The sequence below is a fragment of the Pongo abelii genome, chromosome 23, assembly GCF_028885655.2.
Source record: "Pongo abelii isolate AG06213 chromosome 23, NHGRI_mPonAbe1-v2.0_pri, whole genome shotgun sequence".
Classification (NCBI taxonomy): Eukaryota; Metazoa; Chordata; class Mammalia; order Primates; family Hominidae; genus Pongo; species Pongo abelii.
Genome location: NC_085929.1, coordinates 49,651,736 through 49,674,109, shown reverse-complemented (window position 1 = coordinate 49,674,109; position 22,374 = coordinate 49,651,736). Strand labels below are relative to the sequence as shown.

Below are 22,374 nucleotides of genomic sequence, written 5' to 3'. Positions count from 1 at the left end.
CCTGACTAACATGGTGAAACCCCATCTCTACTGAATACAAAAAATTAGCCAGGTGTGGTGGCACACAACTGTAGCCCCAGCTACTTGGGAGACTGAGGCAGGAGAATCACTTGAACCCGGGAGGCAGAGGTTGCAGTGAACCGAGACTGCACCATTGCACTCCAGCCTGGGCAACAAGAGCAAAACTCCATCTCAAAATAAATAAAATGTTTTTCTCTGCAGCCCTCGCCAACTTGAGTTTGGAAATTTGAGCCTTTGCAGACCCACCTGCTTCCTACAATGGAATTGAACAAGTCCCTGAACTGGTGCATTTTATTCAAACTCAGTTCAAAAATGTTATCAAAATAGCATCTGAAGCTCCAAAAAATTTTCAGCCTTTGTTTTTTAGCAAATTACAATTCTTACAAAATTGCAAACAGGAAGACATTGAAATATATCCCTATGGAGCAATAAAACTCAATGAGAGTTCAAAAGAGAATGTCTTTTGAAATTTTATAACTGAACTGTTTTTTTTCTTTTAAAGAGGGAGTCTAGCTATGTTGCCGAGGCTGGACTTGAATTCTTGGGCTCAAGCTATCCTCCCGCCTCAGCCTCCCGAGTAACTGGGACTAAAGACGCGACCACCACGCCCAGCTCACCTGCACTTCGAAACATCCTAACATGTAGGAGTAAACTCCTCTGACGGGTACACTTGGTCTTAATTGGATCAACTGACATTCGAATCCAAATATAAGTAATTGAGAAGGGCCACGATTTTGCAGCATCCAAATCTGGTGAAGCACTCACAAGAATCGAGAGTTCCTTACTCCCCCAAGGCAGGGGGCCTGCAAGCGCTGTATGCCCGGTGCAGGCACAGCAGCGCCGCCTCACCGGGTTCGGGCCCCAGGGCACCTTCCGGGCCGTCGGTGGAGACTCTTCCGGTCCTGACAGCGCCGTACGTAGGCACCCCGCCCTCCCGGCATTCCCCGGGGTCGCCGCGCGGTGAGCGAAAAAAACCTCAGCCACCATCAGGTGCGCGTGCGCACATGGCGGCAGACAAACCACAGGCGCGGCCGCAGACGCGCGCCCCCTCCTGGCAAGCTCGCGCGCTCTCGCACGCACCCCGCCGACGCGCAGGGCCTGCCCGGGGGCCGCGGCAAACCCGGCTGGAGGCGGACTGGGGGCGGGGCGGGACGGGGCGGGGCGGGGGGGCCGGGAGGAGGGCGGGGCGGGGGGGGACGGGAGGGCTGGGAGGAGGGCAGGGAGGAGAGCGGGGCAGGGGGCGGGGGGGCTGGGAGGAGGGCGGGGCGGGGTGCTGGGAGGAGGGCGGGGCGGGGGGCTGGGAGGAGGGCGGGGCGGGGGGGCTGGGAGGAGGGCGGGGCGGAGGCGGGGGGGGCTGGGAGGAGGGCGGGGCGGAGGCGGGGGGGGGCTGGGAGGAGGGCGGGGCGGAGGCGGGGGGGGGCTGGGAGGAGGGCGGGGCGGAGGCGGGGGGGGCTGGGAGGAGGGCGGGGCGGAGGCGGGGGGGGCTGGGAGGAGGGCGGGGCGGAGGCGGGAGGCCGGGGGCCGGCGGGCGGCGGCGGCGGCGGCGTCGGCGTCGGCGTTGGAGTCGGCGCGGGTGCAGGCGCCATGGAGGCCGAGCGGGGTCCCGAGCGCCCGCCTGCGGAGCGTAGCAGCCCCGGCCAGACGCCGGAGGAGGGCGCGCAGGCCTTGGCCGAGTTCGCAGCGCTGCACGGCCCGGCGCTGCGCGCTTCGGGGGTCCCCGAACGTTACTGGGGCCGCCTCCTGCACAAGCTGGAGCACGAGGTGCGGGGAAGGGCGGCGGGCACGTGCGGCGGCCGGGGTGGGAGCGCGGCGGGAGCCCGCGGCGCGGGACAGGGAAGAGCGCTCCCGGGCGGCGGGAGCCGCGCTGAGCCACCCCTAGCGCGTCCTGGGCAGTTCTGGAGCGGCGTGGAGTTGGGGGCCGAAGAGTGACAGCAGGAGACCGGGGTACCTGCGGACCTGATCTGCCCGGGCCCGAGGCCGGCTGAGGGCTGCGGTGGGAACTTTAGGTCCTCCACACACCCGAGCCTCACACAGCCCTGCGAGGAGTGAAACTCATCGCCCCCACTACACAGATGAGAACACTGCGGCTCCGAGAGTCCTTTCAGAGGGATTCTTTCAGCCGCTGCCTCACAGGGACAACGGGAACCCCGTGAATTTGTGTAGCTGTAACTGTTGGGTTCACAGAATTCGGTGTTTTTTCGTTTGATTTGAGCCTCGGGGTCCCCTCATCTTGCAGGTTAAAGAAAACAGGCTGTGAGAGATGGAGGAGAAATCTAAAGAAAAATGGAAAAGGTTGAGAAGCCTCTAGGTTCTCTCCCTTTTTGTGAGGACGGCCCATCCTGCTCACCTGCCTCCTCCACTCCAAAGCGTTCCCCACTGTCCTGGCTGGGGATGAGCCCTGGATTTTTATTGCGTGCCCAGGGGCTGAGGCCACAGCACCTTCCCAGGCTGGCGGGGGGTCTTTTCTTTAGCTGGGACCCGACATCTCCTCCAGGTGCTGCCTCCCGGACTGAGATGAGCCTAGTGGCGCAGGTGATGAAGTGGAACCCCAGAGCCAAGAACAGGGACCCGGGCCGGGATCTAGGAGTCCCTGAGCCTGGCTGCTGGCCAGACTCTACGGTCTCTGAGCCAGTTTTTCTCTGTGTAATCCTGGTTGGACTAGGAACCTTCCTACTGGAAACGTGCAGTGAGTGGCACCTCCTTATGCTACAGTGTAACAGTTTCCTCTGCCCCTCACTTCTGCCATATGCTTTCTGAGGACCACTCTGGTCCCAGGCCTGTGCTTGGTGGAAGGGACCTTGGTTTGTTCATGAGGACAAAAAGGTTCCCATGTGCTGCGTGGAAGGAGCACAGTGGGAATGACCAGCTCCTGTCCAGCCAGCCTCCACGGCAGCACGCCCTCCCCCGGGCGGTCACTCGCCCGTCTGAGTCCTGTTCTCCATCCGGGAAGGGGATGGTGAGACACCACCTGGCTCCCACAGTATCGGAAGGATGGGAGGTGGCTTGAGAAATATGCCTGGCACACAGAGGGTGGTCGCCACCGCGTCACGTCCCCTGCCCAGGCCGCCCTGCCTGCTGTTGCCCTACTAAGGGGCAGCCAGTGTTTTTCCGTGACCCTCCCCAGCCGTTAAGGGCAGAGCTGAGTCACTGCTTTACCATTCACAAATTTGCAGCTCTTCCTGAGTGAAGCCTCCTGCTGCTGCTGGCCCAGGTGTGGGGGAGGCCGCCAGCAGCAGCAGCACCTGCCGGCGCTGTGGGCCCTTACACAATCCTGGCCATCAGCCCTCCTGCCTCACCTTAGGCCGGCTGCCTTGGAAAGGATGGGGAAACTTGAAGATATACATATATATATCTTTTTCTTTTTTTAATTGAGACGGAGTCTTGCTCTGTCACACAGGCTGGAGTACAGTGGCATGATCCCGGCTCACTGCAAGCTCCGCCTCCCGGGTTCAAATGATTTTCCTGCCTCAGCCTCCCGAGTAGCTGGGATTACAGGCATGCGCCACCACACCCAGCTAATTTTTGTATTTTTAGTAGAGATGGGGCTTCACCATGTTGGTCAGGCTGATCTCGAATTCCTGACCTCGTGATCCGCCCACCTTGGCCTCCCAAAGTGTTGGGATTAGAGATGTGAGCCACCACGCCCGGCCGAAGAGATGTTTTTAAAATGTCTACTCTTCTATCTGCACAAGCTTCCCGGTTGCAAAACCACTCCCCATATCTCCTGGGGAGCTCTTCCGGTCCTGCCATGAAGGGGTTGTGGTGAAGGAGAAACCCAGCACCCCATTTCACAGCTGGGTTGAAGCCAAGCCAGGCTTGAGCAGGCTCTCTGTCCCTCAGCCTCACGCTGTCCCCTAGGGATTTGGAGTACTGGGGCGGAAGCCTGAGGTCTGGATTCCAGCCCTCTGAGCCTCCCCCTAGCCCTAAACTGGAGAAAGCAGTAGCCTCCCCAGACCCACCTTGAGGGCTAAAGGAGAACTGGACGGCTCTTGTCTCAGGTGCCTTGTCCCTCACGTGACCCCTGGTTTGCTCCACCCTGGGCTATCTGCCTCCAGGCCTTCGCTGTTAATCTTCCCTCTGCCTGGAGTTCCTTTCCATCCTCACCCCGTAGCCTCATGTTTAAATCTTCCCCTTCTTCAAGGCTGGCCTCTGGTTATGGTTCCTCATCCATAAAGTCTTCCCAGGCCCTCCAGGCCCCAGAGCAATTTACCTGCTACTCTCAGGTGGCCTAGACCTTACTCAGCCGTGAGCTCCCTGAGCAAGACCACGAGTGATTCATCCTCGTGCCACCAAAGGGCAAGTCCTGCCCAGTGTACAAAAGCTGCCTGCACCTGAGTAGTTAGCTAGTTTCCAACTGCCGTTTTTAATCGAGTAGTGGGAAATAGGTTTTAGGGAGGAACTGGCCTTTGTTGAGCCTCCACTGTGTGCCAGGACTTTATGCACGCTGTTTGATTTCATTCCGTCAGTGTCCTGAAAGGTGGATGACACCCCCTCTCACAAGTGAAGAAACAGTCTCAGAAGTGTAACAATGGCACCACGTGCTTATAGAGCATTTGCTGTGGCACCGCGTGCTTATAGAGCATTTGCTGTCGCCAGGCTCCACTCTATGAGTTCTGGGTATGAATCATGTAATCCTCCCAGTAGCCCTCAGAGGGAGGTTCCGTTATTCCCATTGTGTGGATGAGGAAACACGCACGGGATAGTTAAGTAACTTGTTCAAGGTCACTTGTCTAGGAAGTGGTGAAACCAAGATTTGAACCCACACAGCCTGGCTCCAGAATTTGCCCAGAAGCCCTCCTTGCCGGCTTGTGGCAGACAGCGCATGAGTGTGGCTGTGCCAGGGACCCCTCTGCTCCACACACACCAGAAGAGGTCACTTGCCTGCTTGACTAGCCACACAAGGCAGGACCAAGGCCCTTATCTTCCTGTCCCACCTTGACTTGGGGCCTCGCTTCCTGTTGGCCTGGATTGGGTGGGGCTGGGCTGGAGGAGGCTTCTCTGTGAGTTGACTCAGCTGTCCTAGTGTTGAAGGGTTCTTCTGGTGAGGGGGGCATTCGGGTGTGCCCCCAGCCACCAAGATCCTCACTCTTCCATTGACCTCCAGTGTAATTGGAGCCACCCTCTCTGCCTTTGGGGCCTCTCTTTCCCTGTAATGTGAGGGGGATGGACTAAAGATACCTCCAGCGAGTCCTCGAGGTCCCATCTCCATGCACAGCATCCCGTGGGACAAGAGGCTCTGGATGACAGCTCAGGCGACAGTGGGGTACATTAGGTCCCTGTTCTGAGCCTGAAATCTCCAAGAGCTTCAATCTCCCCGCCCATAAGACTGTGTGTAGTTGCATTAAACAGGTCCCACACCTCTGAAGGAGACAAGTTTGTCCTTGAGGCCTGGGTGTGGCACCTTGGGTGGCTTTCTGGAGTGGTGAAGGCATTGGGGTGGGGTCTCCTGCCCCCACCCCTGCTGACGGGAGCTCTGGCCCCCAGGTTTTCGACGCTGGAGAAGTGTTTGGGATCATGCAAGTGGAGGAGGTGGAAGAGGAGGAGGACGAGGCAGCCCGGGAGGTGCGGAAGCAGCAGCCCAACCCGGGGAGCGAGCTGTGCTACAAGGTCATCGTGACCAGGGAGAGCGGGCTCCAAGCAGCCGACCCCAACAGGTAGGAGCCTGGCCAGAGACACCACCACAACCTTCACTTGGTGAAAGGTGGGAGATGCAGTCATGCAGATTCTCCTGGGCCCTGCACCACCGCAGGACATCTTCCTCAGGACAGCTTTGTGGCAAGCACATGTGGCCAGCAGTGTGTCCATCAGGGCTTCAGAGTACTGTCCGCGGCAACACAGTATTCCTGGGGTGACCGGATGGACCGCGGCCTGAGAGCCTCTCCCAGCGGTCTCATTGTCACAGTGGTCCTGCTGCAGGGGATTAGGAGTTCCAGTTTTGCTCGAGGTCACCCTCCAGGTTAAGGATGCAGGTCAGCCTTACTCCTCCCCAGTCACAGCCCCTCTCTGGTCCTGCTGAATTGGAGTCTGGGGTGGGGCCTGGAACATCTGAGGACCTGAGACCCAGAGCAGGCCTGGCCTTGCGAAGGGCCATGGGATAGTTAGGGCAGAGCTGAGACTGTACCCCAGGCTTCCTGCCCTCAGGGACCAAGAGCGGCTATCCCTAGGACAGGCCTGCAGGCCCCTCTCCCAAAGGTTTTGTGGACCCTCGGAGAAACTTGCTGGGCCCGTGTCCATGCACAGCTCTTTGGGCAGGGGTCTGGTCTCTTCTGCAGAGCTTCTCCCGCCTCCTCCTCCAGCTGGGAGTGGGCAGTAGCAAGCCACCCCGGAAATACGGACAGTCCAGCACCCCCACCCATGCGTGCTTGGGCTCACTCTCCCCTTCAGATTCAGTGAACTGAGTTCTCCTGTGCCGCTCAGGCCCAGGAACAGGTGAATTCAATGCAGTGGCTACCCTGGGAGCTCCCAGCTCATGGTGTCTCTCCGGCCTACAACCACATACCCCACTGCCAGCCTTGTTTTGGGTGGTGGGGAGGCTAGGGATCCAGAGTCTTGGATTTGGAGCCTGAGTGTTCATTTCAGCCCCACCTGCTTCTGGGCCTTTCTGCTTCCAGGCCTTCATCCCCCTGAGTCTCCCCTGATTGCCAGGCCCCAACAAGCTCTCCATCCTCATCCCCATAGCTATCTTTGTACAACACCCCTTGTTGCACTTGCCCAGGGTCACCCCGAAGGCCTGGCTCTGCCATGCATCACGTGGTCACCCACTCTAGCACAAGTGCAAGAGTAAACCCACTTATTTTAGGACAGGCCAACAAAACTCATATAAGCACGGTAAGATAAATATTCCTGAAGTTGCCCCCCAGCCTAAGAACTGGAACATCATTGGCTGGCCCTTTCATTTTAAAAGAGGAACAGAGACGGGGGCAAGCTGGGGGCTGCTTCGTCTATTAGGCACCTGTATGTTTGGTGCCTCCTAATCTGGCAGGGCTCTGGGAGGATTATGGTCAGCCCTGTGTCCTACAGGGTAGGGACAGCTCATCCTGTGCCACAGCCCCAGCATGCTTCTGTGTAGCAGCTCAGCTGCAGGGGTCCTGTGTGCGGGCCTGGAAGCCTCTCCCACAAAAAGGCCTTGGTGCTTCCAGAAGACCTGGCTGCGTGGGTGAGGCTTGTGTGGTAGCCCCCGTGCCGTCTGTGTGCGTTGGCCTGCAGCGTGTAGGACCTTTGCTTTTGTTGAGCAGCTGTGGTGTGCCAGGCCTGCAGGCAGCAAGGTGGGCAGCATGGGCCTGCCCTGCAGTGCCCCGAGGTCCAGTTGAGGACTTCATGCTAGTGACTGCTGGTGTGTTTATTACAAGTGCTTGGTGGACAGTAGGTGTACCACATATCTGATCTCATTTGCTGCTTATGACAGCCAGGTGACGGGCGGTAGAGACCCCTGCTGCCTTGTTTGAGAAGCTTGAAGAGGAGGAGGCACTTGCCCAGCATCACACAGGGAGTGAGCAGCAGTGCCAGCACCTGACCCAGGCCCACTGGAGTCCAAAACTGGGCATAACTATGGCACCCAGTAGACCAAATCTCAGGAAGCTTGGGCCCTGGTCCCAACACAGCCGTGGGCCTCTTCCTCCCCCCACTTCCCTTTGTCCCGTGCCCGCCCAGCAGCCTCACACTGTGGCCTGTGCCCGCAGCATCTTCCTCATCGACCACGCCTGGACGTGCCGTGTGGAGCACGCGCGCCAGCAGCTGCAGCAGGTGCCCGGGCTGCTGCACCGCATGGCCAACCTGATGGGCATTGAGTTCCACGGTGAGCTGCCCAGTGCGGAGGCTGTGGCCCTGGTGCTGGAGGAGATGTGGAAGTTCAACCAGACCTACCAGCTGGCCCATGGGGTGAGTGGGTAGCTGGGCCCCAGGGACGGGGAGGACAGGCATGGGCACAGACCTCTGCTGCCCTGTGCCATCAGGCCGGGTGAGGGGCCGGCCAGAGCAAGCAACTCAGTTCTCCTGTGGCTTCCTAAGGAGAGTGCTATCCTGGGGACTCGGACCCAGCTGGCGTCTGAGCTCACAGGACGCAGCCCTCTCAGACTCCTAAACTGAAAGGGCCCAGATGACTCAGCTGCGTCTTTCCTGGCCCCTCTGATTCTGTCACTCTCTTAAAAGCCCTCAACCGTTCCTCAGCCACCCCTGCTGGCCTCTCCGGGAACTCACCCCGTGCTCCAGCCCCTTACCACTCTTAGTTTGGGAAAAGACACCTGCTTGTTTGTCATGATTTTAGCTTAGATATCACCTCCTCCAGGGAGCCTTCCCTGAGCTCAAAGACTCCTCCCCCGACCCCCAATTACCCACAAACCCGGATACACCCCTACGGGTGCTGGGTTGTGTGCCTTGTTACCAAACGCCCTTTTACCACGAGTGTTCACACTGTGTTACCCAGGCCTATGTCCTGGTCTACAAAGGCAGCGCTGCTGTCCCGGAGCCCCTAGCTTAGTTAAAGGGCCTGGGACACATGTGAGAGGGCCTCCAAGATCAGAGAAGTGGCTGTGGGCTGGTGGTCGATGTCTGGGTTCCGGAAGGGAGTTCCAGTGGCTGGATGGGTGAGCGAGAGATGCCATATGTGCTCTGTCTGCAGACAGCCGAGGAGAAGATGCCAGTGTGGTATATCATGGACGAGTTCGGTTCGCGGATCCAGCACGCGGACGTGCCCAGCTTCGCCACGGCACCCTTCTTCTACGTGCCCCAGCAGGTGGCTTACACGCTGCTGTGGCCCCTGAGGGACCTGGACACTGGCGGTAAGTCCAGCACCTGCCCGCTCTGGAGGAGGGGCCTCAGCCCGGTGTCCCGTCACCCCCTCTGATAGGCACGCATGTCTTGGCACAGAGGAGGTGACCCGAGACTTTGCCTACGGAGAGACGGACCCCCTGATCCGGAAGTGCATGCTGCTGCCCTGGGCCCCCACCGACATGCTGGACCTCAGCTCCTGCACTCCCGAGCCGCCCGCCGAGCACTACCAGGTGCGGCCCTCCTCCACCCCCCGGGCCTGTCTGCTTGGTAGCTTCCAGAATGTTCTCTGTGCAGACACCAAATGTTATCAAACCCCAGCCGGATGCCAGGCCCTGAGCCAGTTACCGTGGGAGGCATAGAGTTTTGGGAGCCTCTGAGAGACAAGGGGCTCAGAGAGTGAACACAAGCTGCCTGTGGCTGCACGGTAGGGGCTCCAGATCCCCGGGTGCCTGGTGGCGGCGTCCATCCTCAGGGGGTCCACGCTGCTCCCTCGGGAAGGAGGGGGCTGTGCAGTTGGTCTCGGCCATGAACCCCACTCAGCCCCCTGTCCTCATCTCACCAAGGCACAGAAACACCCTGTGTTCACACATCGCGTGCCTCCCTCACTCAGCAGGCCTGCGACTTACCATCATGGTCACTGTTATTGATAACAAAGGTGCTTTCAGTCTCGGTCAGGGCCCCGAGGGACCCAGCTGGCCCACTCGGAAGTGCCTGGCTGGAGGTAAGAGCTCATCCAGGCCCCATACAAGGAGGCTGGCGGGTTAGGGAGCCAGAGTTGGCGAGGCCCCAGTGCCGGGGGAGGAAGAGGAGCCTATGGGAACGTAGCCACCTCCAGAACCAGTCAGGGCTGGGTAGGAGGTTCCCACCCTGACCCATCTCTCCTCCTTCCCCTCCTCTCCCATCTGCTGCTGCTGCTTCCGTAGGCTGGAACCAGCCTACAAGGGAGCCTGTGCTTAGTATTTTGTGGGCGTGTGCCACTCAGTTCCTTACAGTTTTACAGTTCTGTTTTTATCTTCATTTTACTGAGGATGAGGACATTGAGACACAGAGATGTTAAGTCATTTACTAAGGGTCACACAACAGGTGGAAGAGCTGGAGTCCAGCTGAGGCTGCAGGCTTGCCCCACGGCGACTGAAGTCATCCTTTTTGCACACCAGGCGTTTACTAAGTGCCTCAGAGGGTTGCAGGAAGGGTTAGACAAGTTGGCTCACGTGAGAGTGCGCGCGTGGAGGCCGGGCGTGGTGGCTCACGCCTGTAATCCCAGCACTTTGGGAGGCCGAGACAGGCAGATCATGAGATCAGGATATCGAGACCATCCTGGCCAACACGGTGAAACCCCGTCTCTACTAAAAATACAAAAAATTAGCCGGGTGTGGTGGCGGGCACCTGTTGTCCCAGCTACTCGGGAGGCTGAGGCAGGAGAATGGTGTGAACCCAGGAGGTGGAGCTTGCAGTGAGCTGAGATCACGCCACTGCACTCCAGCCTGAGGAACAGAGCGAGACTCCATCTCAAAAAAAAAAAAAAGTGGGCGATTGGAGTGGTGGTGTGTTTGTGGGCGCTGCTGATTGCGGGGGTGGGCTGTGGCGGGGGCCTCCTTTCACTTTTGGTCTAAGTCAGTGGTGATTGAACCAACCATGCCAAAAACAAGGGGCTCAGTCTTATTGGTTCAAAGGGTGCTTACAAGCCTCCCGGAGCCCCTGCACCAGGAAAGTGCTTAGTACACGTTTGCCTGAAAAAGTGAATGCCTTTGTGGATGCAACTGGAGGGACAAACACTTCCTGGTCTCGGGGTTGTTTGTTAATGAAACGTGAACTAAAGTTCGTGTTTTTCCTTGGGAAGCTCTGGGCTGACCAGGAAGAGGAGGAGATACAAGGCCAGGCATCCTTGTTTTTTCCCATTTGACCCTTCACAATCAGATCTGTGCTCTGGGCCCAGGGTTGCCTATATCAATTAGCTATGGCTGGGTAACAAGTAACTCCAAAACTTAGCACCTTAAAACAGTAAACATTTATTATCTCACACGATTTCTGTGGGACAGGAGTTCAGGAGTGGCTCAACGGGGTGCCTCTGGCCTCAAGTCTCCCTCGAGGTACACAGGCCACCCGTTGGGCTGTGGACCCGCTTCTGCACGGCATATGTGCGTACCTGCTGTGTTGGTGCTGGCTGTTGGCAGCAGGCCTGGGCTCCCTGCCTTGTGGGCCTCTCCGTAAGAGTGCTCAGGTGTCCTCAGGATGTGGCACCTGATTTCTCCCAGAGCAAGTGATCCGAGGGAGGGAGCAAAGAGGAAGCCTCAGGCTTCATGGACTTGTTGCGGAAGCAACCCTGTCCCTTCCACCTTTTTCCTGCTCGTTAGAAACAACTCATGAGGCCCATCCCACCCTCAGAGATGGATGCGGCTCTGCCTTTGGAAGAGAGTGTCAAAGAGTTTGTAGGCATATTTTAATCTTTTTTTTTTTTTAATTTTTTTAAAAAGATAGGGTCTTGCGTTTGTCCAGGCTAGAGTAGTGGCATGATCCTAGCTAACTGCCACCTCCAATTCCTGGGCTCAGGCAATCCTCCTGCCTCAGCCTCCCGAGTAGCTGGGATTCCACGCAACTGCCACCAAGCCCCACTAATGATTTAATTTTTCTGTAGAGACGGGATCTCACTATGTTGCCCGGGCCGGTCCCACACACCTGGGCTCAGGTACTCCTCCACCTCAGCTTCCCAAAGTGCAGGGAAATCCCCAAGATAAATCCCCAAAGTGCAGGGATTCCTGGCTTGAGCGACCATGTGCAGCCACGTGGGCATGTGTTAAATCATCACACTGCTGAAGCTCCCGACAGCCCTCGTGGCTCCTAGGACAAAGCGGCTCCTCCCAGGAGGGGTTTGGAACCTTCTCACCCCCTGTGATTTTGAGGTAGCACTGAGAAGATGTGCAACAATGTTTACCTTGTTCTTTTGACACCAAACTAGGACTGTTCAGCATCCGAGGGGCCTGGAGCCCCAGAATCCTGGGGTGAGGGGGTGGTTGGAGGCTTTGGGGTGTTGGGAGGGAGGAGCAGCCATGCACCCCGTGAGGCCATAGAACCTGACGCCAGGTGGTGAGGCTTGTGTCCCCTCCCTTTCTTACTTTTTTTTTTTTTTTTTTTTTTGAGATGTAGTCTCACACTCTCTCCCAGGCTGGAGTGCAATGGCGCAATCTTGGCTCACTGCAACCTCCGCCTCCCGGGTTCAAGCGATTCTCCTGCCTCAGCCTCCCAAGTAGCTGGAATTACAGGCACACGCCACCATGCCCGGCTAATTTTTATATTCTTAGTAGAGTGGGGGTTTTGCCATGTTGGCCAGGCTGGTCTTGAGCTCCTGACATCATGTGATCCACCTGCCTCACCCTCTCAAAGTGCTGGGATTATGGACATGAGCCACCACGCCCGGCCTTTCTCTCCCTTCCTTGACCTCATCTCTACCTCCGGTGTGTTTCCTTCTAGGCCATTCTGGAGGAAAACAAGGAGAAGCTGCCACTTGACATCAACCCCGTGGTGCACCCCCACGATCACATCTTCAAGTGCGTAGCCCCCATTGCTTGGGCTGGGACTTTTCCCCAGTCTCTGCCTCCCACACTTCGTGGTTCCCACAGCCCCAGAACAGTGCTTGGCACATGGCGCATGGCAAGTCAGCTGCGTCCTTTCTGAGCACAGCAGTGTCAAGTGCAGGGAGTGGAGTTCTTGGGACCCCAGAGAAAATGCCGCAGAAAGTGAGAGAGTGAGTAGGGCTTTCTGGAGATTTTTTTTTTTTTTTTTTTTGAGACAGAGTCTCCCTCTGTCACCCACGCTGGAGTGCAGTGGCACGATCTCAGCTCACTGCAACCTCCACCTCCCAGGTTTCACACCTCACCTATGAGGCCAGGCGTAGTGGCTCATGCCTGTAATCCCAGCACTTTGGGAGGCCAAGCCAGGTGGATCACCTGAGGTCGGGAGTTCAACACCAGCCTGGCCAACATGGTGAAACCCCGTCTCTACTAAAAATACAAAAAAAAAAAAAAATTGTAGGGCACGGTGGTGGGCGCCTGTAATCACAGCTACTCGGGAGGCCAAGGAGGAAGAATCGCTTGAAACCTGGGAGGCAGAGGCTGCAGTGAACTGAGATCGGGCCACTGCACTCCAGCCTGGGCTACAGAGCAAGACTCCTTCTTAAAAAAATAATATAATAAAATCATCCTTGAAAGTTAAAAATAGGAATAGGCCATGGAAATGCTGACAGTGGACAAAGGGCCCCCTAGGCAGAAGCATTGGCCACCACCGATCACCATCCCACCCCTGTCCTCTGGGCACCAAGGGGTCCCGTTACCAACTCTGCATGTCATGGGGCTGCTCCACTTACCTGGATACCATGTTCATCCAGTTGGGGAAACTAACACCAGCCAGGCCTGTGCGTGCCGGCCCTCCCCACAGCAGGGAGCCTTTGCTGGCCGGGAACATGCTGGGCACCCACAACAGGCACCCGGGCTGCCAGTAGGGGCCCCTCCCAGGAAGCTGCAGGTGTGGCTGGTGAGTTACGGAAAGCCAGGCCGGCAGGTCCAGGCGGGACACCTTGCAGAAGCAGGCACAGGTGAGGACCCAGAGATGCAGAGCAGATTCCACCTCAGCCTTCACAGGAGCCCCTCCCTGAGGTTCTCAGACACTCCCCTTGGCTGCCCAAACCTGGTCCAGCCAGAAACAGGCAGCCTGCTCCACTCTGCCCCCTCCACCGGGCCTGAGCGCTTTCCTCCCTGCTGTCCTCTGCCCCAGCTGGGCAGCCCAAGGGGCTCTTGCTGAGACGTGAGTCTGGTGGTGACCTGGCCAGGGCCTAAGGTCCCTCCACCTCCTCTGGGGCAGAGGCCTCACGGAGGCCCTTGGTGTGTCTGTCTGAGATTGGTGGCCCCGGCCTCATCCTCTTGTTTTCCATGTGAAAGGAAAGAACTAACACATAATAAACACCCGAATTATGCCATTTAATTTTAATGACAAATGTGAGGTGGATGGTGTGGTCCAGTCCTGCAGATGGGGAACCAGGGGTCACAAGGGTACGGGTTGCGCCCCTCCCTCGGCAGATCGGAGGGAGCGGGGTCTGAACCCGGGCTGTCCAACGTCATAACTCGAACCCAGGACTTGCCTCTGCCTCATTAGCTTCAAAACAGGGAGGGGAGTCCCTGAGCCAGGGCTAGTGCTGGAGTCCCACTTGGACACTTGGGAGCCAGGATCACCCAGCTCGGGCTCTCCCCACAGGGTCTACACGGACGTGCAGCAGGTGGCCAGCAGCCTCACCCACCCGCGCTTCACCCTCACCCAGAGTGAGGCGGACGCCGACATCCTCTTCAACTTCTCACACTTCAAGGACTACAGGTGAGGGCACCTCTGGCCGCAGGGGCCCTCCCAGTCAGGGCCTCTGGGCACTGCCGGCCTCCCCTTGAGCTGGCGCACCTGCCTCCGCCTTGCAGGAAGCTCAGCCAGGAGAGGCCGGGCGTGCTGCTGAACCAGTTCCCCTGCGAGAACCTGCTGACCGTCAAGGACTGCCTGGCCTCCATCGCGCGCCGGGCGGGCGGCCCCGAGGGCCCACCCTGGCTGCCCCGAACCTTCAACCTGCGCACCGAGCTGCCACAGTTTGTCAGCTACTTCCAGCAGCGGGAACGGTGGTAAGTCCCAGACATGGCATCAGCGCACTCCATGGCCCTTTTCCCCGGCCTAGCCTCTGTGTCCGCCTGCTCCTCCATGAGCACCCACTGTGGAAACCATGGTGCGGGAGCCGACCTGTGGTCCCCAAATGTCACAGCCAGCCTCATGGACCGCAGGACCTCTCCAGGCTTTTGCTGGGGCTGTCCTCTCCACCACAGCACAGCTCCCTGGCCTCTGGCAAACCCCTCCTTGTTTCCCATGCCCCTGCCTCTGACAGCTTCTCTCTCGTGCCTCTTCAGCTCCCAAGGAGAAGTGGGCTGCCCTCTTCTGCCTCTGGGTCCTGGGGTGGCACCATCTGGGAACACAGGCCCCAGGCGCCACCCAGACAGCCCTTCTGCTCCCCAGGGGCGAGGACAACCACTGGATCTGCAAGCCCTGGAACCTGGCGCGCAGCCTGGACACCCACGTCACCAAGAGCCTGCACAGCATCATCCGGCACCGAGAGAGCACCCCCAAGGTGGGCCCCGCAGCCCAGGAGCCCCAGGGCTCAGGGCCCTGGCTGGACAGTGAGAGGTGGGGCAAAGGGGACCAAGTGTCATGGTCCTCATGGACAGGTCCAGGCTGGGCAGGGTGGCTTACACCTGTAATCTCAGCACTCTGGGAAGCGGAGGAGGATCACTTGAGCCCAGAAGTTTGGAACCAATCTGAGCAACATAGGGAGACCTCGTTTCTACAAAGGAAACTTGTAGAAACTTTAAAAATTATCCAGGCATGTTGGCACACACCTGTAGTCCCAGCTTCTCAGGAGGCTAAGGCAGGAGGATCACTTGAGCCCGGGAGGTTGAGGCTGCAGCGAGCTGTAATCACGTCACTGCACTCCACCCTGGGCGACAGAGCAAGACCCAGTCTTTAAAAAAAGAACTGTCCTGGGTGCATCTAACCGCAAAGTCCCTACCATATAGTGTACCAGGTATGGCTGCCCAGCAGGGTGAGGTGGCTGAGCCTGGACAAGGAGCCTCTCAGAGCCGTGGTAAAGATTCGTAGTGAGGGGACATCCAGAGGCAGTGTTGGGATTGCAGGACACAGGATCTGCCTGGGCTGTATACGTAGTCAGAGGCTGGCGGAAAATGCATCATGAGGACGATTGTCGTGGAGACTTCAGGCCGTGGGATGGGGGTGGATGGAATTATGGGTGAGAATTTATATTCCATTTCAATTAAAAATGGATATAAAGACTTTGCTTCAGGGTGTGGTGGCTCACACCTGTAATCCCAGCACTTTGGGAGGCCAAGGTGGGCGGATCACCTGAGGTCAGGAGTTCGAAACCAGCCTGGCCAACATGGAGAAACCCCTTCTCTACTAAAAATACAGAAATTAGCTGGGGGTGGTGGCAGGCACCTGTAATCCCAGCTACTCGGGAGGCTGAGGCAGGAGAATCGCTTGAACCCGGGAGGCAGAGGTTGCAGTGAGCCGAGATTGTGCCACCGCACTCCAGCTTGGGCAACAGAACAAAACTCTGCCTCAAAAAAAAAAAGACTTTGCGGCAACTTAGGCAGGTTTGAAAAGGCAGAAGGAGGAGTAAAGTGCAGCCATGTCTGTGCCCCCTGCGTGGCTTTGTGTGCTCGGGAGCCCCGGAGGGCTCTGTCCTGGCCCAGCGGAGGGGAGACAAAGGCCACCAGTGAGCTTGCGCCTGTGTCCTCCAGGTTGTGTCCAAGTACATCGAAAGTCCCGTGTTGTTCCTTCGAGAAGACGTGGGAAAGGTCAAGTTCGACATCCGCTACATCGTGCTGCTGCGGTCAGTGAGGCCCCTACGGTTGTTCGTGTATGATGTGTTCTGGCTGCGGTTCTCCAACCGGTAAGTGGAGGGCCGGCTGGGTCCAGGGTCAGGGAGCTGGGTGACCGGGTGGAGGTAGCTGGTGGGTGATGGGCCCTTTTGGGAATCAGAAAGTGTTGTTGGAAGGCACCCTCCATCACTCACCTAGCGAGCGGCCCTTGGAGCCCGTCTCCCTTGGTGTTAATTGGTGGTGACTTGCCCTGCCCACCTCAGAGTTCTGGCGTTGCCCACAGTAATGGATGTGAACATTCTTTGTAAAATGGGCACCAACATGAGAACCAGGTGCCATTTTTATGGACCTGCAGAGACTTCACAGCTAGCACCTCACTCACCTCCACCCCAGCTCAGTGGGGCTGTGGGGCTCCCCCACCCACACAGACAAGGGAACAGGCTCCCGCCTGAGCAGCAGGTGGTCCTACCCTGAGCCCTGAACCCCTAGTTGGGAAGGCTGAGTGGGTGGCGCCTCCCTCGCAGGGACAAGGCCGGCTCAAGAACCCACATGTGTCTGCACACTTGTCTTCCAGGGCCTTTGCACTCAACGACCTGGATGACTACGAGAAGCACTTCACAGTCATGAACTACGACCCGGATGTGGTGCTGAAGCAGGTAGGGCCTGAGGGAGGTGCAGAGCAGGTTCACACAGAGGCCAGGGCACACCCAGACCCCACCCCGCCCACACTGCCTCCTAGGAGAACTGGCACACGGGCCAGTCCCAGGAGCCGCCTCCTGAGTTCCTGCTATGGAAGGCGATTGTTAGCACTGCCGTGATGAGCCAGGCTGGGTTCTGTGTTGTCTCAGGTAAGCCTCCCCATGGCACAGAGGGCCACTCACTGTGTTTGAGATAATGCGGACACAGAGGGGGATGGGTCCAGCAGCAGGTTGAAACAGTGTGTTCCCAGCCGGGGCTTACTCCTCACCACCACTTCAACTGAAAAAGCAGACCACCCTGTGAGCGCCAGGGAAGGCGGGGGCGGGGAGGCCCCACCTGGTCCGGCTGGCTGCTGGCCCGTGACCCTGCCCAGGTCTAGGACCTCCTGTCCTCCCTGGTACACAGTGCTGAGCAGTGCCCCGTGCAGTGGGCACTCAGTGAATGGCAGCTGCACCATCTGAGCACCTGGAGCTCAGGGGCATCTGGACAAAGGCCCTTCCAAGGTGGGGGCGAGAAACCAGAGCTGGCCAGCCAGTGTACGCAGACAGGTAGGCACAGCCTGCACAGAAGCAGGAGGCCAGCTCTGGGTACAGGAAGGAAGAAAGGAAGTCCTGGAAGGCCTCTGTGGCCTGGCTGGTTAATGAGTGTTTCAGATGCACAGAACACCTACCCCACCTTGCCTGTCGCCAGCCTTGCAGGCGCCGCTGACTCCCCATGCAGCCAGCCCCAACGCTTCCCAACCCCTGAATGTGTGGCTGTCATTCCCAGGCATGTCTTGGTCCTTTTCAGCAGGAGTGTGTTCCTGACCATTGAAGCTGCTGTTTCGCTTACTTAGGTTTTTTGTTTTGTTTTGTTTTTTCGAGAGACAGTGTCTCACACTGTCACCCAGGCTGGAGTGCAGAGGCATGATCTCGGCTCACTGCAACCTCAATCTCCTGGGCCCAAGCCATCCTTCTGCCTCAGCCACCTAAAGTAGCTGGGACTACGGGCACGTGCCTCCACGCCCGGCTAATTTTTTTGTATTTTTAGTAGAGATGGGGTTTCGCCATGTTGCCCAGGCTTGTCTGAAACTCCTGGACTCAAGCGATCTGCCTGCCTCAGCCTCCCAAAGTGCTAGGATTACAGGCATGAGCCACCATGCCCGGCCTCCTACTTAGGTTTTTATGTAAATATCATCTCATTGAACGGATCCTTCTGCAGCTTGCTTTGTTGGCTGAGTGGCGTGTTTTGAGGTTTTGAGGTTCAGGGTTGTTCCTGAGTGTGGCTGCAGTTGGTCATCTGAGGTCTTCACTAATGATAAATCATGGCGCGTGAACACGCGTGGAGGCACCTGGCCGTGCCCGTGTCCGAGGAGTCCTCTAGGAGGACTTGGAGAAAGGGCCGTGCCGTGCCCTGGTGACTGTACCAGCACACACTCCCCACAGGGGCCAAGTGGTCCTGTTGCTTCTGTCCCTCTTATCCTTGCCTGTGTTGAAGCCTACTCTCTAGGACGCAGAGCCCCCAGCAGGGCCCCAGGACATTGTTGGAAGTCGCCCTCAGGTTCTGAGCCCCTCCCTTCTGTACTGTGGGGGTCATCCCGAGAGTCCTCTCCTGGAGCCCTGTGCCTGGGGAGGTGCGACCAGCGTGGCATGGATGGCGGGCTTCCACAGGGGCCTTTCCTGGCTTGTCCTTTTCTGGGAGAAACCTGAGCCGACTGCCACCTTCCTCAGGTGTGTTTTGGGTAAAGTCTTGAGGCCAAAAAGATCTTGCGTCCCTCAAGCACTCTGAGCTAGTGCTGAGCCAGGGCACAGGCAGGCCCCGCGCCGGGGTCTTGAGCTCTGCCTCCTTCGCACTGTACTGAGCTGAGTGTGAGGATGGTGCCAGCCCAGGCCCTGCAGTTTCTGGAGCCCTCGATGTTCGTTGTCTCGCATGAGCCTCACAGCCGCCTGGCAAAGTCCGTTTACCGGACAGGGTACATTTTCCCATTTCACAGAGGAGGAAACAGGCTCAGAGAAGTTAATCCGTTGGTCCAGAGTCACACAGTAAGACCTGGAGCCCAGACTCCATCTCCTGCCTCCTGTTTGGACCCTGAGGGGCTGGGGCTGGCTGCCTGCTCCTGGAACCCCCACCCAGTGTCAGAAGCTCCTGGTCCAGGCAGTAGCAGGCTGCCCGCTCCCGGCCCAGCGGAGGCCTGTGCAGAGCGTGATGGGCCCTGTGTCTGTTGCAGGTGCACTGTGAAGAGTTCATCCCCGAGTTTGAGAAGCAATACCCAGAATTTCCCTGGACGGACGTCCAGGTAAGTCCTGTCCTGCACACCATGGCAGGCCGGTGGGGCGGGTCCCGGGCTGGGGGCCTGCAGGAGCTCCTTCCTTCCCTCTCAGCTGGCATGGCCTGGGAGGGACCTTTGTCCCCTGCAGTTGGTCATTCTCCCCAGAGGCTGGCAAGACAGCATGGGCTCCCCTTCCTTCCACCCTGGGCGTTTGTGGGTGCTCCTGAGAGGGAGGGAGCTGGAGGGGCATGTGGGGCACCCCGGGACAGCCAGAGAGGATGGCAGCACTGCCTGACCCCGGAATCCCAGTCATATGGAGACGTTGGCTGGGCCTCCATGTCCAGCAGCGGCATTCTGGGTGCTGTGTTGAGCTCCTTGGGGCAGTGGGGAGCAACGGGGTCTGCGGCAGGAGATGGGCAGATTTGTAGAAGGTGGGCGTCAGGAGTAAGAGGGCAGGTGCTGGGCAGAGGTGGCCATGGTGAGGTCTAGAGACGTGAAGATGTGGGAGGGGGTGACTTGGGCCATGTAGGGCCCGGGGCTTGGGCAGGGGCAGCAAACCCCCTCTTGAGAAGCTGTTCTGAGCAGGCCTCATAACTCAGCCTCCTCGGTCCCCAGGCTGAGATCTTCCGGGCCTTCACGGAGCTGTTCCGGGTGGCCTGTGCCAAGCCACCGCCCCTGGGCCTCTGCGACTACCCCTCATCCCGGGCCATGTATGCCGTCGACCTCATGCTGAAGTGGGACAGCGGCCCAGATGGTAAGAGAGGCTCCCCATCTCCTGATCCAAACCAGCAGGCGCCCCCTCCGCCAGCCAGCCACAGCCTGGAGAAGGCAGGCAGCTGCCCCAGGCTGTCCTCTGACTTGAATCAGCCAGGAATCTGGGTTGGGGAAAGCCCTGGCTTGGCCCACAGGAAGTGCCTGCGGTGCAGAGTCTGGAGGGGAAGGGCTGCGGGTTGGGCCTCTGAGTCGGGGGAGAGCTCACAGGACAGGAGACCCGTGTGAAAGGCACCCTGACCCCAACCCACACCACCCTGGCCGGCCTTCCCTGTGCCAGACCCCCACACACTCCACCGCTGCTGCTCGTCTACTTTTTTTTGACTAAACTGAACATCCAAGCTTAAAGGGCCAGGCTGTCATCCCTAGGGCTGGAGGCAGCCCTGCCCTCTCCTAGAGAAGCAGATGTCAGGCCAGGCCTCCCCAGCAAAGTCAAGAGACCCAAGTTCTAGGCCCGGCGTTGTCCTGCTCATCCCCTGGGAATCAGGGCCCAGGTTCATGGCCTCCCAGCCTTTGCTGGATCCCCAGGCCACTGTCCCTGCAGAGTGGAGGCCAACGAGCCTTCACACTCTGCTGCGCTCTTTGCCGTCAGGAAAGCGGGTGATGCAGCCGCAGATCCTGGAGGTGAACTTCAACCCCGACTGTGAGCGAGCCTGCAGGTACCACCCCACCTTCTTCAACGACGTCTTCAGCACCTTGTTTCTGGACCAGTCCGGTGGCTGCCATGTTACCTGCCTTGTCTAGGCACTCGCTGTCCCCAAAACCTGTGTTTGGAGCAGGATTCCAACCTCAGTTCTCTGAGCTGCTTCTGCAAAGGTTCCCATGTCCCTCCCCACACCGGCCCTGGGCATAGCATCAGCCCCAGGCCTCTGTCCTCCCGAGCCATCCTGCCGAGCCATCCTCCTGGCCCCACACTCCGGGAGCACAGCATCCTCCTCTTACCTGTGGGTCAGAGCAGGACAGTGATGGTGTCCCCGGGGCTGAGCACCGCCCCAGGCCCTGCCCTCACCACCATCCGTGCACTGATGAGTCTCCACTTTAGCCAAGGGCTTCGTTCCTGGCATGGAGAATTTGTTCCTGGCTGCTGTGTTTCCAGGGGGTGCTGGGGGAAGGGTTCCGTGGAGCGAGACAAGGTGTCCTCGGGAGCAGGGTTCCACCGGGAAGTGTTTGGGAGCCCTGTGTCACACGGGGCAGGTGAGTTTCTCTTCCGGGGTCTCTGCTCTTATGCATCAGGATGACCCCGGGACGGCTGTGGGGCTCCACACTGCACCCACAGGGCTCTATGCGACAGGGGCCCAGGAACAGTCTGAGGCCACCACCCAGCAAGCCTGCCTTATCACCCATTCCAGCTCACCCAGAACCTTCACCAGCAAACCTCCTGCTGAAGTCCTGGCAGGAAGCCACCATCTTGTTACCTTTTCCTTTTCCATTTGCTGAGGGTCACAGACCCCAACAGGGAAATCAGTATCTGTCTTCCCAGTGGTTGCCCTGCTCGCCGGGCACTCCACGGGGTCCCACCCTTGTCTGAGATGGGCCAGGATCCTTCAGCAAGGGGTGCCTGGGGCTGGGGCTGATTGTGGGCAGTGGAACACCAGACAGAAAAGGATTCCAATGAGAACTTCAGGTTAAAGTCAGATGCCACCTACCAGGGTCTACAGTCAAAATGTTGGCTTTTTCTTATTTTTTAATGTATGGGAGAAAAATGTAAAATTCCAGTTCTTTTCTAATTATGTTTCTGAAATTAGGAGTCAGCTACCAGCGTTTTTGTGTGGCTGCAGTGTGCCTGGGCCCAGCTCACGGGCAGTGGGTGGACCTAACTGCCCAGGCAGGCGGGAGCTACTTCCAGAGCCTTCCAGTGCATGGGAGGGCAGGGCTGGGTGTGGCGGTGTCTCCTCTTTGAAATTAAGAACTATCTTTCTTGTAGCAAAGCTGCACCTGATGATGCTGCCTCTCCTCTCCATGTTGTCTGGGCCCCTGTTTACAAGCACGCGTTGCCCTTCCTGAGGGGAGCCATGCTCTAGCCCCTGGAGGGCCTGTTGCAGGGGCAGGGTGGGCCCATCGCCTTTGGCAGCTCCTGGAGAGCTGTTGACATGCAGTCCCCCTCGGTTCGTGCTGCAATAAAGTCCATCTTCTCTTACTTCTGCCCTCCTTTCTCTTTGGACCCTGGAGCCACAGGCTCAGCCTGGCCTATCGCCCCGGGTGTCACTGAAAAGCCCCAAATACCAAGAAGTCACTCACAAAAAGTGGGAGAGGAAACAAGATGGCCTTTAGAGCGCAGGGCTCCACCCCACAGGCTGATTTCCCCATGCTGGATCTGTTTCCAAGCCTGCCGGGAGCCTCGGTCCTCGAGTGGCCCCGCAGCCCTAGTGGCCCTGGAGATAGCGGCCTCCCCACACTTGCCTCCTTGTCCTGGGGTGGGGACGGTGAGACACTCTGGCTGCTGGGGCGCCC

General features: G+C 58.4%; 1 protein-coding gene across 1 annotated transcript; it reads left to right on the top strand.

The window, feature by feature from the left end:
- Positions 1-1,536: 1,536 nt before the first annotated feature.
- TTLL12 (tubulin tyrosine ligase like 12) lies at positions 1,537-22,060 on the top strand. Its single transcript, XM_002831233.6, has 14 exons — positions 1,537-1,782; positions 5,506-5,675; positions 7,701-7,899; positions 8,639-8,798; positions 8,887-9,020; positions 12,259-12,335; positions 14,035-14,151; positions 14,247-14,441; positions 14,827-14,938; positions 16,125-16,276; positions 16,780-16,861; positions 19,111-19,179; positions 19,768-19,906; positions 20,516-22,060. Exons 1-14 carry the CDS (start codon positions 1,606-1,608, stop codon positions 20,665-20,667), a joined length of 1,935 nt encoding a protein of 644 aa, XP_002831279.2. The 5' UTR covers positions 1,537-1,605; the 3' UTR covers positions 20,668-22,060.
- Positions 22,061-22,374: the final 314 nt, after the last annotated feature.

What these genes read in the sequence shown, in the direction of transcription:
- TTLL12 (XM_002831233.6), top strand. Translation starts at nt 1,606, where the DNA reads ATGGAGGCCGAGCGGGGTCCCGAGCGCCCGCCTGCGGAGCGTAGCAGC. An exon ending in CCCCACGATCACATCTTCAA is followed by an intron (nt 12,336 to 14,034) that starts GTGCGTAGCCCC and finishes CTCTCCCCACAG; the next exon opens with GGTCTACACGGACGTGCAGC. An exon ending in TTCCCTGGACGGACGTCCAG is followed by an intron (nt 19,180 to 19,767) that starts GTAAGTCCTGTC and finishes CTCGGTCCCCAG; the next exon opens with GCTGAGATCTTCCGGGCCTT.